Source organism: Oncorhynchus tshawytscha, linkage group LG13 (genome assembly GCF_018296145.1).
Source record: "Oncorhynchus tshawytscha isolate Ot180627B linkage group LG13, Otsh_v2.0, whole genome shotgun sequence".
NCBI classification, from domain to species: domain Eukaryota; kingdom Metazoa; phylum Chordata; class Actinopteri; order Salmoniformes; family Salmonidae; genus Oncorhynchus; species Oncorhynchus tshawytscha.
Window position 1 is genome coordinate 44,994,749 of NC_056441.1, and position 18,847 is coordinate 45,013,595.

The following is an 18,847-nucleotide window of genomic DNA, read 5'->3' on the forward strand; positions in this document are numbered from 1 at the left end:
TATATTTTGGGTTCTTATGGGGTACGACAGTTGAACTAAGCTCATGAGGGATTTATAAAGTTATATTTGGGTATTTATCAGCGCTCTCCAACCCTGTTCCATGGACAACTACCATTCTGTAGGTTTTCACTCCAACCACAAAACCTAGTATAGATTAATAATTTTAAAAAATGGATGTACCAATTGCAGATTGCCACTTTAAGGTCAAAACAGGGTCTGAGTCTAAAGTGACATGAAGATGGGGCGGCAGAGTAGCCTTGTGGTTAGAGCGTTGGACTAGTAAACCGAAAGGTTGCAAGTTTGAATCCCCGAGCTGACAAGGTACAAATCTGTCGTTCTGCCCCTGAACAGGCAGTTAACCCACTGTTCCTAGGCTGTCATTGAAAATAAGAATTTGTTCTTCACTGACTTGCCTAGTAAAATAAAGGTAAAATAAAGGTTAAAAAAATAAAAAAGGGTTGATGTTTATTTGGACACAGGTTCATGAGCAGTGTGGGTGTGTGAAGTGTCCATCCACACATTTCATTTGACTCACCCTGTGGTCCCAATGCCCCCCTCTCCCCCTGTACCCCACTGTCCCCTGGGGCCCCGTCTGCTCCTGGGGGCCCTCGGGCCCCGGGAATCCTGGTGAACCCAACTGGCCACTTCTCCCTGCAACAGCAGACATATACAGTTTCAAGTACTGTCTTATCTTTAAGTTGTATTCACTGTGTGAATGCTATATGTAAGCAATAAGTCACGAGGGGGTGTGGTATATGGCTAAGGGCTGTTCTTACGCATGACCCAACGCAGAGTGCCTGGATACAGCTAGCCAGAGGGTGGTGAGAGTATATTGGCCATATACCACAAACACCTGAGGTGCCTTATTGCTATTATAAACTGGTTACCAACGTAATTAGAGCAATACAAATAAATGTTTTGTTATACCTGTGGTATACGGTCTGATATACCACGGCTGTCAGCCAATTCAGGGGTCGAATTACTCAGTTTATAATATACAACAAATAACTAATCCTCTTATTGAAAATTCTACTTTCACAAAGACCTCAAGAGGTCTGTCTGAGAAACTACAACCACCCTCTCTGAATGATAGTTCTTATATTTATAAATGCAATTTAGGAGGACACAGAGCACTATACACAGGAAGATATCAAGAGATTTCAGGGTCTTCCGTTGACCCACATCAGGCCCTACCTTTCTGTCCCTCAAAACCATTGGATCCCGGGCCGCCAGTGAAGCCAGGAAGGCCTGGTTGACCGGGTGGGCCTACGGGTCCAGGAGGAGGTGGGATTATCAATGGAGTGATCACATTCCCCTTTTCTCCTTTTGGACCTGTGGATGAAAGAACACATGTCCAGAGAGACAGAGAGAGGAGGGTATGTGGGTTAAGCTGCTGTGTCAATAGAAATACAATTACAAGAAGGGAGAAAGCCTCCCAGATCAAGGCAATAGGAATGTCCTTACTAGTAATTATATTTGTACGACTGTTTCAATGACATCGTCCCTACTGATGCTGGATCTACTGCTTTATAATTATTTTCAATCTGCATCAATCTGTATCACTCATGATTAATGTTAATTATGCTGGCGATGGTCACTTTCATGAGGAGCTGACCTTCATCTCCTTGCAGTCCCTTGGTTCCTTTGGGTCCTGGGGGCCCACATGTTCCTGTGGAACCGGGGTGTCCTGGGACCCCCATCATCCCCGAAGCTCCTCTCTCACCTGGGCGACAACAGCAGGTTTGGGGTCAATTTGAATTGAGGTCAGACAATTCAGTAAGTAAAGTGAAATTCCAATTCAATGAATGCCATCCCTTTAAATACAGTGTACCTTGAATTAGAATTTTCTCATCAGACTCATATACAGGTATATTGAGAGAACGGGTTCAGAATATTTGGGATCAATGTCAGAAATCCATAAAAATATATGCATATTGTATATTTTTCAGCACCAATTGGTAGATTATTATTATTTTAAAGCATAGCAAAGTTCAAATGGGAATACAAAGTCAGATATTTTGTTTAACTATTGTATACAACAGATTCATGTTATCACTGTGCTTAATCTAATAGCAAAACCAAATGACCTAGATTGCAGTTGAGATTACATTGAAAGTACATGGCGCAAGTGATCAATGCCGTTCGAGATTCTGCACAGATTATTACAGCAATTGTGAAGATGTCCACAGACCCGCAATGAACTATGCATGCTAACTTGAAAATGCACGCTTTATATGATTTCAGAAGGAGAAATTTAAAGTTACAGTAACCACAAAATGTGGCCATGGATATGTTACATTTGTTTGTAAGACATCCTTAACATTAGGTTATCGAGCACGCCTCCATCCACATCGACGGGGCAGCAGTGGAGCGGGTCGAGAGCTTCAAGTTCCTCGGGTGTCCAAATCACTAAGGACTTAAAATGTTCCACATGCAAACAGTCGTGAAGAAGGCGTAACAGTGCCTCATCCCCCTCGGGAGGTTGAAAAGATTTGTCATGGGCCCTCAAATCATCAAAAAGTTGTACAGCTGCACCATTGAGAGCACCTTGACTGGCTGCATCACTGCTTGTTATGGCAACTTCACAGCCATTGCTCGCATTGGCGCTACAGAGGGTGGTGAGAGCAGCCCAGTACATCACTGGGGTTGAGCTCTCTGCCATCCAGGACCTTTATATCAGGCGATGTGAGAGGAAGGGCTGAAAAATTGTTAAAGACTCCAGCCACCTAAGCCATAGACTGTTCACTTTGCTTCCACACAGCAAGCTGTACCGGAGCAACAAGTCTGACACCATCACCAAGTCATAAGACTGATAAATAGCCAACAAAATGGCTATATGCATTGACCCTTCTATTTGATTCTGGATTTTTGCACTGTTAGCTAAGACCTCGCAAACTCTATTTATCTATTTTTTATTTTTTTATTTCTATTTTTTTTTTTTAAATTTTTTTTTAACCTTTATTTAACCAGGCAAGTCAGTTAAGAACAAATTCTTATTTTCAATGACGGCCTAGGAACAGTGGGTTAACTGCCTGTTCAGGGGCAGAACGACAGATTTGTACCTTGTCAGCTCGGGGGTTTGAACTTACTAGTCCAACGCCTTAACCACTAGGCTACCCTGCCGCCCCGATGATGATAGTACGACCTCACATATGGTGTCCAGGGCACAGCTGGGGGCAGAAGGTGGTCTGTAGCAAGCGGACTTGTTTCTGGAAAGGTGGATTTTTAAAAGTAGAAGCTCAAATTTTTTGTGCACAGAACTGAATAGTATGACAGAACTCTGGAGGCTAACTCCGCCCCCCTTTTGCAGTTCTATCTTGTCAGAAAATGTTACAGTTAGGGATGGTGGCCTTCCTAAGACAGGAATCAGACATGGCTAGGACATCCGGGTAGGCAGAGTGTGCTAAAGCAGTGAATAAAACACATTTAGGGAGGAGGCTTCTAATGTTAACATGCATGAAACCAAGACTTTTACAGTTACAGAAGTCAACAAATGAGAGTGCCTGGGGAATGGGAGTGGAGCTAAACACTGCAGGGCCTGGATTAACCTTTACATCAACAGAGGAGTAGGATAAGGGTACGGCTAAAGGCTATAAGAACTGGTTGTCTAGTGCGTTCGGAACAGAGAGTAAAAGGGGCATGTTTCTGGGCACGGAAGAATAGATTCAAGGTATAATGTATAGACAAGGTTATGGTAGGATGTGAATACAGTGGAGGTAAACCTAGGCATTGAGTGACGACGAGAGGTATTGTCTCTAGAGACACCATTTAAACCAGGTGAGGTCACCGCATGTGTGGGAGGTGGAACAAAAGGGTTAGCTAAGGCATATTGAGCAGGGCTGGAAGCTCTACAGTGAAATAAGACAATAAACACTAACCAAAACAGCATATTGACGGCATATTGACATTATGGAGAGGCATACGTTGCCGAGTGATCGTGGGGTCTAGTGAGTAGCTAGGCGGGCTGGAGACACGGCAATTCAGCCGGGGCTAGCAAGCTAGCAGAAGGGCCTAAGGGGGACATCGCAACGGAAGAGTCAGTTTTAGCCCCCTCGGGCGGTTACATTGGCAGACCAGTCTTGATGGATCGGCAGGGCTCCGTGTAGTAAAAGGGTCCAGGCCAATCGGCAAAATAGGTATTGTAGCCCAAGAAAATTGGCTGATGGACCTCTTCAGCGAACAGTCCGATATGCTCTAGACAGCTAGCGAGCCGTGGCCAGCAGGCTAGCAGATGGGCAATCAGGGGACGTAAAAACAACGGCGGTGGCCATCCTGATAGTTGTCATATTTAGTTGTTCAATCCATGAAATATTAGAAGTGGACAAAAGTTTACAATAAGGGTTGAACAATAGTCATATAAATCTACCTCACTGATCATGGAACTGTAATGACAATGATCTAGTCGTAGTAAACCGTGTGCCAGGCTCCGGGTTTAAACTGAATTCCATGATGATTTAAGTAGGCAACAAAAACAATGTAGGTTACAAATGGAAAGAAACTAACACAGAAGTTGTAATACATTCGGTGCAACTGCGCACAGCTTTCCATAGGCTACAGAAGTCTATTTAGCTTGCGTCTCCAAATTCCATCCCCACAAACTATGAGGCCATACAATTAAATTAATGACCTGAATAATGGCACAGCTATTTATAGCCTAGGCTACGTCACTATGGGTGGAAAAGGGGCCGAATACCTGTCATGTTGATTTTCTGCCCTATGACTGATTTCACATTTAGTCTCCAGTGATCATAAGGATAAAGAATCCAAAGCAATCGCTATGCTTTCTCAATATTTGTATTTATCATCCGATTCTCCAAACATATTAAGCCTACTCATTTACCTATAATAGCTCTTAATTCATGTATAAATTAGGTGGCCTGGCAGACATCTCAGATTGGATGTCAGCCCACCACCTCAAACTCAACCTCAAGAAAACAGAGCTGCTCTTCCTCTTAAGAAAGGCCTGCTCCAAGACCTCTCCATCACGGTTGACAACTCCATGGTGTCCCCCTCCCGGAGTGCAAAGAACCTTGGAGTGACCCTGGACAATACCCTGGCGTTCTCTGCAAACATCAAAGCAGTGACTCGCTCCTGCAGGTTCATGCTCTACAACATCCAGAGAGTATGACCTTTCCTCACACTGGAAGCAGCTCAGGTCCTAATCCAGGCACTTATCATTTCCTGTCTAGACTACTGCAACTCTGTTGGCTGGGCTCCCCGTTTGTGCCATCAAACCCCTGCAATTTATCCAGAATGCCGCAGTCTGCCTGGTGTTCAACCTTCCTAAGTTCTCCCATGTCACCCGGCTCCTCCACTGGCTTCCATTCGAAGTTCACATAATCTTCAAGACCCTGGTGCTTGCCGACAGAGCAGCATGGGGAACTGCACCTCCTTATCGTCAGGCTATACTCAAAACCCACATCCCTACCCAAGCACTCCGTACCCCGACATCTCTTCTCTTGGCCTCTTAGTTCATGCTCAGCCCAGTCAAAGCTCTTCTCTGTCCTGGCACCCCAAATGTGAAACAACCTTCCCCCTAAAGTCAGGATAGCGGAGTCCCTGCCCAATTAGTGCATTCAGCTATTTCAGCCACACCTGTTGCCCACAAGTGTATAAAATCGAGCTCATAACCATGCAATCTTCATAGACAAACACTGGCCTTACTGAAGAGCTGAAGCGTGTAGAACATAACAATTGTCTGCCCTTCGTTGCAACACTCACTACAGAGTTCCAAACTGCCTCTGGAAGCAAAGTCAGCACAAGAACTGTTCGTTGGGAGCTACATGAAATGGGTTTCCATGGCCGAGCAGCCGCACACAAGCCTAAGATCACCATGCTCAATGCCAAACATCGGCTGGAGTGGTGTAAACCTCGCTGCCATTGGACTCTGGAGCAGTGGAAACGCGTTCTCTGGAGTGATGACTCACGGTTCACCATCTGGCAGTCTGACGGACTAATCTGGGTTTGGCAGATGCCAGGAGAACGCTACCTGGTTTGTCGAGATCGGTAGGGAAGAACTTGACTGGCCCGCACAGAGCCCTGACATCAACCCCATCAAACACCTTTGAGATAAATTGGAACGCCTACTGTGAGCAGGCCTAATCGCCCAACATCAGTGGCCGACCTCATTAATGCTCTTGTGGCTGAATGGATGCAACTCCCTGCAGCAATATGCCAACATCTAGTGGGAAGCCTTCCCAGAAGAGTGGAGGCTGTGATAGCAGCAAAGGGGGGGACCAACTCCATATTAATCCCCATGATTTTGGAATTAGATGTTTGACAAGCAGGTGTCCACATATGCACGTATTGTACATTTCTGTGATCTCCACCCCAAACATGTACCTGGTCGGCACTGGCACATGCTTAAGTGGATCTTCCACTTAGATCAATGCGTTATCAAACAATGAAAGCATTGGAGTATCTGAGAGGGCGGACTCTACGTTACTTTACTATGTTACCAAGGGTAGCATCTCGCTGTATGAGGCCTTTATTATACAGTCCAGGTCATGTTTGTTAGAGCACACAACAAAAAGTTACTAAATGTTTCGCAACAGAACGACAAAATGAGCGTCCAGCTAGTCCCTCCCAGTTTCAATACACTCCATTTAGTGCCTTATGAACACAACCCAGGTCTGTCCTGTTACCTTTAGGCCCAGGTAACCCTGCAATGCCAGGCAGCCCGGGGGGGCCTGAAGTCCCCTTGTCCCCTTTGAGCCCTGGTAAGCCGGGCACACCGTTGTCCCCCTCTTCACTGGTCATGGGCAGAGCAGGGCCGGAGCAGCCAATGTCACCTGGTGTACCTGAAACATCACCACACACACACAACTAAAGTGTTAATTGTGACTGTGTTTGTAACATTTTTTTTTTTGGAGCAACAAAAAAATACTAATAAAAAAATAAATGTTCTTCTCACAATGACACTTGTGAACAAACTAAACATTTGGTTTAAATTGATTGGAGCTTCAAATACTGAACCTTGCAATTGCCCTGCATCTTAGAATTTTACTCTCACATTGCGTGTCATTGCAAAATAAAAATGTTGCTATATTAGTAGTCTGCTATATTTAAGCAATAAGGCCCAAGGGGGTGTCTTATATGGCCCATTACCAAGGCTAAGGGCTGTTCTTAGGCACTAAGCGAAGCCGTGGTATATTAGCCATATACCACAAACTCCTGAAGTGCTTTATTGCTTTTAATAACCGGTTGCCAACATATAAAAACATTTGATTGACATATTTATCAAAAGCGTTTGATATATTTTTTAAATAATATATATGTCTAAACAATGAACCTTTATTTTAACATGCGTCCTGTATTATACAATGTAAATATACCCATATACACACATTAAAATAAAATAAAACTGTCATGGGAAGCATAAATAAAACATCCCCAGAAAAAGTGACATTCCTCCACCTATAAGTCTCAGAACAGCAACAGATCATCAAGAACATCAAGATGAAATGTATTTAGAATTTAGTTTGAGCAATACGGTGCATTAGAACTAAAAGCAAATTTATCTAGCTCGGTAGAGCCCCCTAGGAACATCAAGCATTAACCAATCCTCTGAATGGGTTAGGCAACTTAGGTGTCTATACTTCAACAGCAAAGTTAGATAAGACAGAAGTTTTTGAAGTAGGGCCTTGTAAACAGACAGGCAGTAAGGAGAGATCTATGGATCTTTAGCATAGTCCAGACAACCTTTTGACCTGTAACAAGACGAAGGGCACTATAGTAGATGGCATCCAAAGGTTTAAGAGAAGTAGCAGCTGCACTTTGCTAAATAATATCACCATAATCAAGAACAGATCAAAAGGTTGACTGTATAATCTGCTTCCTACTACTTAGAGAAAGGCATGATCTATTTCTGTAGAAAAAGGCCACTATAAATCTTAGTTTCTTAACCAGCTCATCTTTATGTTTTTTTTAAAGTGTAAAATCCACATCAATCCTGATGCTTAACTATTTATATGCGGGAACATGTTCGATTGGAGAACCATCTAATGAGTGAATATTCTTACAAACATGTATTTTGTTTTGCCCGTATTAAGCACAAGTCTTAAATCAGCAAGGGATCATGGTCTTTCATCTATCCAAAAGGAGGGTATAGTCCGGACACAAATCTGGTTGCTAATTATATTTCCATTGTTGCCATTCAAACAACGATTGGTTGCAATGCAGGCGGGCAAATGTTCTTCTCCCTCGCTAGCTAGCCAACTACACAGATATACAATGCGCGTCTTTCTTTTTCCCAATGCAGTTAAGCCAAAACCACGGCTCGTTATTCAGAAGGGTGTTCTACAACCCTTTGAGTGCTCTCCAAGTCTCCAAGATCGGAAGTGAATATCACAAAGCACGAAATGACAGATCACTGATCATTAGCGTTTGCCCTTGTATTTCAACATTGAAAAATATAATAACAATGTTGTGGACCAAGCTAGCCATTAACGTCCCTTAACGCTCAAAGACAGATTCAATGGCTGTGGCATAGCGTATTAGACTGAATGATTACCTAATATATATTTGAGAAAGGATGAATGATAAGCATGATTTTACCTGATAATACACTTCTAATGATAATATAACAACTTAAACTACCAAGCTGGTACCGTTAAGTAGCCTAGGTTAACTAAGTTGACCCTCAATTGAGGGAATTCAGAGTTCTGAGACATTTTTACAACTCTGAAAATAAATACATGGACAAATGTTCCCAACCATGATAATAATAGGCCTGCATTACGGTTGGCAGCTAATTGTTAAATTACACTTTCCATCCTTACATTGGAAGGTCACTGTCTCTGCACTGATCACCTGTGAGTGAGACAAAGCTAGCTAGCCAATGGGAGCATTGTAGGACACCCCTCTGAATAACAGGGGGTGGTTTTTGCTTAAATGCGTTTGGAAAAAGAAAGACGTATACAATACCAGTACGTCAAACTCTGCAGCTGGACTGACAGCAAATGTACTGCATGTCTGTTTTAACCGTTTTCAATTTACATTTATTTGGATATATCGATAATTATGTTATGATGTTGATGCATGATTTCGCCTGGCTCAGTTGCTGTCTCGTCAGGACAAGGTTTACTCTCTATGGTACAGGGGAGATAGCATTTCTAAAATTGCAACATTGTTGCCGAGGTCGCAGTGGTTGACAGCAAGGTTCATATAAACACCCACTGTTGTAAACCAAATATTAATCCCAAATCACACCGCAGTTAAAAATGTATTTTATTTTTCGCACGTGAACCAGAGTGCTCACCCTGGAAATAGAATGCAGTGTAGCAATGCATGAATCCAACAACATTCTATATACAGTTGTCGGAAGTCGGAAGTTTACATACACCTTAGCCAAATACATTTAAACTCAGTTTCTCGCAATTCATGACATTTAATCCTTGTAAAAAATCCCTGACTTTGGTCAGTTAGGATCACCACTTTCCTTTAAGAATGTGAAATGTCAGATTAATAGTAGAGAGAATGATTTATTTCAGATTTAATTTATTTCAGCACATTCCCAGTGGGTCAGAAATGTATTTACACTCAACTAGTATTTGGTAGCATTGCCTCAAGCGTTTAGGGTAGCCTTCCAAAAGCTTCCCACAATAAGTTCCCCCTGACAGAGCTGGTGTAACTGAGTCAGGTTTGAAGGCCTCCTTGCTTGCACACGCGTTTACAGTTCAGCTCACATATTTTCTATAGGCTTGAGGTCAGGGCTTTGTGACCTCAAGCCTATTGGCCTCTCCAATACCTTGACTTTGTTGTCCTTAAGCCATTTTGTCACAACTTTGGAAGTATGCTTGGGGTCATTGTCCATTTGAAAGACCCATTTGCGACCAAGCTTTAAACTTCCTGACTGATGTCTGCAGATGTTGCTTCAATATATCCACATCATTTTACTCCCTCATGATGCCATCTATTTTGTGAAGTGCAGCAGTCCCCCCTGCAGTGAAGCACCCCCACACATAATGCTGCCACCCCCTGTACTTCGTTTGGGATGGTGTTCTTCAGCTTGCAAGCTTCCCCCTTCTTCCTCCAAACATAACGATAGTCATTATGGCCAAACAGTTCTATTTTTGTTTCATCAGACCAGAGGACATTTCTAAAAAACGTACGATCTTTGTCCCCATGTGCAGTTGCAAACCATAGTCTGGCTTTTTTTATGGCGGTTTTGGAGCAGTGGCTTCTTCCTCGCTGAGCGGCATTTCAGGTTATGTTGATTTACTCGTTTTACTGTGGATATAGATACTTTTGTACCTCTTTCCTCCAGCATCTTCACAAGGTCCTTTGCTGTTGTTCTGGGATTGATTTGCACTTTTCACACCATAGTACGTTCATCTCTAGGAGACAGAGGGTGTCTCCTTCTTGAGCGGGATGACGGCTGTGTGGTCCCATGGTGTTTAAACTTGCCTACTATTGTTTGTACAGATGAATGTGGCATCTTCAGGCATTTGGAAATTGCTCCCAAGGATGAACCAGACTTGTGGAGGCATACAAAAAAAATTCTGCGGTCTTGGCTGACTTCTTTTGATTTACCTACAATGTCAAGCAAAGAGGCACTGAGTTTGAAGGTAGGCCTTGAAATACATCCACAGGTACACCTCCAATTGACTGAAATGATGTCAATTAGCCTATCAGCCTTACTTTTCTGGAATTTTCCAACCTGTTTAAAAGCACAGTCAACTTAGTGTATGTAAACTTCTGACCCACTGGAATTGTGATACAGTGAATTCTAAATCAACTAATCTGTCTGTAAACAATTGTTGGAAAAATGACTTGGTGTCATGCACAAAGTAGATGTCCTAACCGACTTGCCAAACTATACTTTGTTAACAAGAAAATTGTGGAGTGGTTGAAAAACTAGTTTTAATGACTCCAACCTAAGTGTATGTAAACTTCCAACATGTGCATGCTTAGTCAATGCCAGTTAAAATGAATCAAATCTGTTCTAGAGATTGAGTGGGTCATTTGTATTAGACAATTTTTATGATCTTCCCTACTTTATAAGTAGGCTAGAATTGTAGTTAACAAACGTATTGGGCTGTAGGCTAGAATTGAATTGACAAGTATAACTCCTCTAGCTCCACAATGAGAAAGGGTGCAGGCCATGGTGCAGGCCAGGGTGCAGGCCAGGCAGCAGGCCAGGCAGCAGGCTGTTAGCGAACCTGCCAGCTTAGTGTAGTCTGCCACGAGCACAGAAAGTGTAGTCAGCTCAGCTATACCCATTGAGACCGTGTCTGTGCCTCAATCTAGGTTGGGCAAAACTAAACATGGCGGGGTTTACCTTAGCACTGGAATAAAGATCTCCTCCATTCCTGTCATTATTGAAAGAGATTGTGATATCTCACATCTCAAAACAGCGCTACTTAATGTTAGATCCCTCACTTATAGTCCATGAACTGATGGTGACTGATCATAATCTTTACTTAACTAGGCAAGTCAGTAAATTACAAATTCATATTTACAATGACGGCCTACCCCGGACGACGCTGGGCCAATGGCATGCCACCCTATGGGACTCCCAATCACTGCCAGATGTGATGCAGCCTGGATGTGATTGGCCTGACTGAAGCATGGTTAAGCTTGATGAATTTACTTGATGAATTTCCTCATGGTTACACTAGTAACCATATCCCCGTGCATCCCGCAAAAGCAGAGGTGTTGCTAACATTTACGATAGCAAATTTCTATTTCTCCCCCCCCCAAAAATGTACTGCGTTTTTGTTTTTTGAGCTTCTGAAATCTATTCCGCCTACTAAATCACTTTTTATAGCTGCAGTTCACAAGCCTCCTGGGCCGTACACGGCATTCCTCACTGAATTCCTATCAGACGTTGTAGTCATGGCAGATAAAATGTAATATATTTTTGGTGACTAACATTCACATGGAAAAGTCCACAGACCCACTCCAAAAGGCTTTTGGAGCCATCATCGACCCAAGGGGTTTTGTCCAACATGTCTCTAGACCTACTCACTGCCACAGTCACACTCTGGACCTAGTTTCGTTATTTTTTTCCTCATAATCCTGGACTATCGGACGACCATTTTATTACGTTTGCAATCGCAACAAATAATCTGCTAAAATCCTAACCAAGTATCATCAAAAGCCGTGCTATAAATACTAGGACATCCCAAAGATTCCTAGATGCCCTTCCAGACTCCATCCACCTACCCAAAGACATCAGAGTACAAAAATTGGTTAACCACCTAAATGAGGAACTAAAATTTAACCTTGCGTAATACCCTAGATGCATTTGCACCCCTAAAAACCAAAAACATTTGTCAAAAGAAACTAGCCCCCTGGAATACAGAAAATAACCGAGCCCTGAAGCAAGCTTCCAGAAAATTGGAAAGGAAATGGCGCTCCACCAAACTGGAAGTCTTCCGACTAGCTTGGAAAGACAGTACCGTACAAAATGGAAGAGCTCCCACTGCTGCTCCATCATCCTATTTTTCCAATTGAGGAGAATAAATAAAATCCCAAATGTATTTTTGATACTGTCGCAAAGCTAACTAAAAAGCAGTATTCCCCAAGAGAGGATGGCTTTCACTTCAGCAGTGATAAATTCATGAACTTCTTCGGCGAAAAGATCATGATTAGAAAGCAAATTACGGACTCCTCTTTAAATCTGCGTATTTCTCCAAAGCTCAGTTGTCCTGAGTCTGCACAACACTGCCAGGACCTAGGGAGACACTCAAGTTTTTTTAATCCTATATCTCAAAACATTTATGAAAATAGTAATGGTCTCTAAACCTTCAAGATGCATACTGGACCCTAATTCCAATTCAACTACTGAAAGAGCTGCTTCCTGTGCTTGGCCCTCCTATGTTGAGCATAATAAACGTCTCCCTATCCACCGGATTAAAACTCACTAAAAGTGGCAGTAATAAAACCTCTTGAAAAAGCCAAACCTTGAACAAGAAAATATAAAAAACTGCTTATATCGAATCTCCCATTCCTCTCAATTTGTTTTGAAAAATTGGTTGAGCAGTCTGGTTTGAGACCCCATCATAGCACTGAGACTGCACTCATGAAGGTGGTAAATTACTTCTTAATGGTATCAGACCAAGGCTCTGCATCTGTCCTCCTGCTCCTAGACCTTAGTGCTGATTTGGAGACCATCGATCACCACATTCTTTTGGAGAGATTGGAAACCCAAATTGGTCTACACGGACAAGTTCTGGCCTGGTTTAGATCTTATCGGTCGGAAAGATATCGGTTTGTCTCTGTGAATCGTTTGTCCCCTGAAAAATCAACTGTAAATTTCGGTGTTCCTCAAGGTTCCATTTTAGGACCACTATTGTTTTCACTGTATATTTTACCTCTTGGTGATGTCATTTGGAAACATAATGTTAACTTTCACTGCTATGCTGGTGATACACAGCTGTACATTTCGATGAAACATGGTGAAGCACCAAAATTTCCCTCCCTGGAAGCCTGTGTTTCTGACATAAGGAAGTGGATGGCTGCACACTTTTAACTTTTAAACTCGTACAAAACAGAGATGATAGTTCTAGGTCCCGAGAAACAAAGAGATCTCCTGTTGGATCTGGCAATTAATCTTGTTATGCTCGTCGATGGAAGGATCGGACTAAGGTGCAGCGTGGTAGGCGTACATCTTACTTTATTCAATGAACACTGAAAAAACAACAAATAAAAACGAAACGTAAAGTTTAGTAGGGCTAAACAGCACAGTACCAAAACAAGATCCCACAAACTACAGGGTGGGAAAAAGCTGCCCAAGTATGATCCCCAATCAGAGACAACGATAGACAGCTGCCTCTGATTGGGACCCATACCCGGCCAACAAAGAAATAGAAAACATAGATTTCCCACCCTAGTCACACCCTGACCTAACCAAATAGAGAATTAAAAGGATCTCTAAAGTCATGGGGGTGACAAATTTTGATGGTTGTACAGTCGTCACAAATAAAACTGAAGGACATCGGCGTTACTCTGGACCCCGATCTCTCTTTTGACGAACATATAAAGACTATTTCAAGGACAGCTTTTTCCATCTACGTAACATTGCAAAAATCTGAAACTTTCTGTCCAAAAATGTATAAAAATGAATTCATGCTTTTGTCACTTCTAGATTAAACTACTGCGATGCTCTACTTTCTGGCTACCTGGATAAAGCACTAAATAAACTTCAGTTAGTGCTAATCATGGCTGCTAGAATTTTGACTAGAATCCAGAAATTTGATCCTATTACTCCAGTGCTAGCCTCTCTACACTGGCTTCCTCTTAAGGGAAGGGAAAGGGAAATCAGCGAGGGCTGATTTCAAGGTTTTACTGTTAACCTACAAAGTATTACATGACTTGCTCCTACCCAATTCTCTGATTTGGTCCCGCCGTACATACCTACACGTATGCTACAGTCACAAGACGCAGGCCTCCTTATTGTCCCTAGAATTTCTAAGCAAACAGCTGGAGGCAGGGCTTTCTCCTATATTTTTATTTAACTAGGCAAGTCATTTAAGAACAAATTATTATTTACAATGACGGTCTACAACATAAAAACCCGGATGACGCTGGGCCAATTGTGCACCACCCTATGGGACTCCCAATCACGGCCGGTTGTAATACAGCCTGGAATTGAACCAGGGTATCTGTAGTGAAGCCTCAAGCATAGAGTCCGCTGCACCACTCGGGAGCCTACATAGCTCAATTTTTATGGCGTGGTCTGCCTATCCATGTGAGAGACGCAGACTTGATCTCGACCTTTAAGTCTTTATTGAAGACTCATCTCTTCAGTAGGTCCTAACTAAAATTTACTCCTGAGGTGCTGACCTGTTGCACCCTCTACAACCACTCCGATTATTATTATTTGACCTTGCTGGTCATCTATGAACGTTTGAACATCTTGGCCATGTACTGTTGTAATCTCAAACCGGCACAGTCAGAACTGGCCACCCCTCAGAGCCTGGTTCCTCTCTAGGCTTCTTCCTAGGTTCCTGCCTTTCTAGGGACTTTTTCCTAGCCACCATGCTTCTACATCTGCATCGTTTGCTGTTTGGGGTTTTAGGCTGGGTTTCTGTATAGCACTTTGTGACATTGGCTGATGTAAAAAGGGCTTTATAAATACATTTGATTGATTTGATTGAAATAGGCTATGCATTTGAAAACAAGAGTCGACCTGTGTTGATTTCGATCATATGCATATACAGAGCCTTCAGAAAGTATTCATACCCCTTGACTTATTCCACATTTCGTTGTGTTATAGCCTGAATTCAAAATGGATGAAATTGTTGTTTTTTATGTGTTTTAATTTGTTTAAAAGCTGAAACAGACACATGTCAATTAAGAAGGCAGTATTGACGTGGTATAAATGAGATATTTCAATACATTTGAAATATTTCAAAAATATGCTTTCAGTCATTAAGATCATGCTGTAACAAAAAATAATGAATCATATGAATACTTTCTGTGGTGGCAGGCAACAGCTGAAAACTATGAGCTAAGCTACAATTTCTAGGCTGGAATGGCTATGCTTGTCAGCACAATCAGCATGGACATCAGAATCAAAAAAATAATACGTGAATACCCTTTTCTTTAAAAAAGAACAGTATTATAACCATATACGGGTAATTTGTTTCAGTTAAAAAAAGTACAAAAAAAAGCATTTGGTTAAAACCAGACCTTTGTATATGAGACTATATACCACAGGTGTGACGCAAAAATACCTGTTTACTGCTCTGAAGTATCACTACACTGGTCTTGATATACCACAGCAAAGGACAAGAGAAAAGCAATAAGGTGTTTATTATTATACTAAACAAAAATATGAACGCATGATGCCACAAGTTCAAAGGTTTTACTGAGTTACAGTTCACAGAAGGAAATCAGTCAATTTACATAAATTCATTAGGCCCTAATTTATGGATTTCACATGACTGGGCAATGGGAACAGCCATGGGTGGGCATGGGAAGGCGTAGGCCCACCCACTTGGGAGTTAGGCCCACCCACCGAGGATCAAGGCCCAGCCAATCAGAATGAGTTTTTCAGCGCAAAAGGGCTTTATTACAGAGAAAAATACCCCCTCAGTATATTTCCCCTTGCTTCTAGCCTAGCATTAAGGTTTGCAATAACAGGGGTTTGTACAAACCTTGCTGTCTGCCACTCCGACCTCCACAAACATTTTGTAAATGTAATTTACACATTATGTCGAGGTCGTAGAGGCCGATAGCAAGGTTTGTACAAACCCCTGTTGCAATTATGCTAATGCATTAGTTTGCCTGGCTGGCTCAGGACAGCTGCGGTCTCATCAGGACACCATTCACTCTCTGTGGGAGATCACATGAATTATAATGGATAAAGTATATCCAAATAAATGTCAATTGAAAACAGCTAAAACTAATGTAAATGCAACTTATTTTCTTTAATTTCTGCAGCAGAATTTGATTTGATTTTGTTCTGTCGATAGCTAGCTGGCAAGATTATTTGATTTCATAGCAAGGATGGACATAAAATCTAGCTGCTAATTCTTTCCCCAGACTATTTCCTCTGGTGAAAGGATGAAATAGTATGAATTGAATTGAACCCGTCTTCGTGTTGTGCCTAAGAACAGCCCTTAGCCATGGTATATTGGCCATATACCACACCCCGTCGGGCCTTATTCCTATGGGCACAAAAAGGAACCAGAGTGAAGTTTCCCCTAGGTACAGATCTAGGATCAGCTTCCCCACCCCTAATCCTAAACTTAAAACATTGGTGGGGAAAATTTAAAACTGACCGAATATCAGCGCCGAGGGGCAACTTCACCTAGCCTGGCTGACATGACTCATATGGTACACCGCCGAGGGAGAGCTGTGACACACTGGTCTGGACAGGAGTCCATTGTAAATGCAGTATTCGCGCAGAAATGGGCTGTGCTTTGATTAGTTCTCTCAAAAGTTGAGACCTCACATTGTTTGGATTTGAAAATCCAACAGTTGTATTGGAAGTGGGCTGCACTCGGGGCTGTGTGTGGTTGTCCATGTGGGTGTTTGAGTGAGAACGACACAGAGGAGAACCAATCAGTAAAAAAGCACAGCCCCCTTCATTATCAACGCATCGTGCCGACAACATCAAAAGAGCCTTTCCAGACTCTGTAGTCAGGAGGAGTTAGGTGTTAGCCAGACTAAACTTCACCCTACTCCCATACAGACTGGTCATTAAAGGCGTCGACAACTGTGATTCTGACCTGGTGGTCCGTCGCGTCCAGGGAAGCCTGACTCCCCACAGTGGCCGGGCATGGACTCCTTACAGTCCATGCCTGGTAGACCGGAGGCACCTGTGTCTCCTGGGCTTCCTATAAAGAGAGGACATTCCTGGTCACAGCATTTTACTGAACCCTACTCCTTTTTGAAAAGCACAACTTACAGTATATAATGAGTACAGTACACTAATATCATGTGTAATGTAACAGCAAGACCTGTCATTATGCACTGCTTGTATGTCAACTGCTCCATGGGAGGGTTTTATTCAAGCTTTCTGAGACACTGTTTTTGCATTAAAAGTTAATGGGCCTCATTCGTAAGATTTGCCTTGTTTTAGACCAAATGTCTAAAACAAGGCACGAGTTCCCAAAATGTGATGAAAAAACATTTGTCAAATATCTATAAACATTATAGTCATGTAAATATCACATGAGCATGTTTCATTTATAAATCATGCATTTTCATGCAACATATAAATAAATAAGTCCTAAATCACAACATTACTGTGGATTTCCACGTATGCACAATGTACGAGCAAAGTTGCACGTAAGAAAAAACATTTAAATGTGGCCAGTGGTTTGATACAATGTCCATATCTCTGGGGTTGGTATCACTGAGGTTATACAGTACCCGTTAGTCCAGACTGGCCCTTGGGGCCCAGAGGTCCTGGCTGAGAGGGCCCCTGAGGCCCTTGACACCCTCTAGAACCCTTCTCTCCTTTATAGCCTGGAGCACCGGAGGGACCGGGCACACCTGGGCCTGGGAAACACATTCACACAAACAAAATGTCCGACTCTCCATGACTCACCTCCCCAACATTCACAAATGTTACATTGAGAACTATATATTTTCCAGAATTTCAGAGAGATTATCTTGATATTGCTGCATTGTGCATTTTACTAACCTCTAGCCCCAACCTCTCCCTTCACACCCTTTAGTCCGTCCAGTCCATGCAAACCCAGTGGTCCAGGTGGACCTGGGAGGCAAAATAAGTCAATGAAAGTATGTCAATGCTAGAATCTCATATTGATAGAAACATTTGATGTAAAATAATCTCCTTAGTTTCTAGTCTGGTTGAGCATGTCCCCACCTTTGAGTCCAAGTGGTCCTTGGTCTCCCTTGGGCCCAGTTTGTCCAGAGGTCCCTGGGAGACCATCAGCCCCAGGTTTACCACTCAGGCCTGGGGGTCCGATCACACCTTCCCAGCAGAGAGAGGAGTAAGGAGGAGAGCAGAGTATGAGCTCAAACCAATCAAGGCACTGGTGAGATCATCAACAACACTAACAAACAAAGGTGAGCAAAGCCCACAAACCCTACAATGTTGGGTGTTAAGAGTTCGTTTGTGTTAATTAAGCATTGTTTTGGGTAGTGTGCAATTAAGCGTCTTGAAGGTTAAAGTCCTCACCAGCAGGCCCTGGAGGTCCGACGGATCCTTGAGGACCAGTTAACCCTTTAGGTCCTGGAGCTCCTGAAACTCCTGGTTCACCTACATCACCTTGGTCACCCGGTGCGGCTGAGGGAGGGAGAGGGGGCAAGTTTTACTGTACAGGTTGTTCACAGACATCATACACCGTCACTAGCGCACCTATAGCTTCCCTATTTCCCCTAGCTTGATCAGGGCACACATCTGCTGTTGTGTGGTAAGTTG

General features: G+C 42.7%; 1 protein-coding gene across 4 annotated transcripts in view; it reads right to left on the reverse strand.

The window, feature by feature from the left end:
- Positions 1-18,847, reverse strand: part of col4a4 (collagen, type IV, alpha 4) — a 142,751-nt gene that overhangs the window by 2,161 nt on the left and 121,743 nt on the right. For all 4 annotated transcript variants that reach the window (XM_024441954.2, XM_024441956.2, XM_024441955.2 and 1 more), the window contains 9 exons: positions 18,605-18,712; positions 18,290-18,397; positions 18,104-18,175; positions 17,830-17,958; positions 17,184-17,291; positions 6,645-6,800; positions 1,616-1,723; positions 1,195-1,332; positions 536-651 (listed from right to left, as the gene is read on the reverse strand). In XM_024441954.2, the coding sequence (XP_024297722.2) occupies positions 536-651; positions 1,195-1,332; positions 1,616-1,723; positions 6,645-6,800; positions 17,184-17,291; positions 17,830-17,958; positions 18,104-18,175; positions 18,290-18,397; positions 18,605-18,712 (1,043 nt within the window). The remainder of the gene's footprint in view (positions 1-535; positions 652-1,194; positions 1,333-1,615; positions 1,724-6,644; positions 6,801-17,183; positions 17,292-17,829; positions 17,959-18,103; positions 18,176-18,289; positions 18,398-18,604; positions 18,713-18,847) is intronic.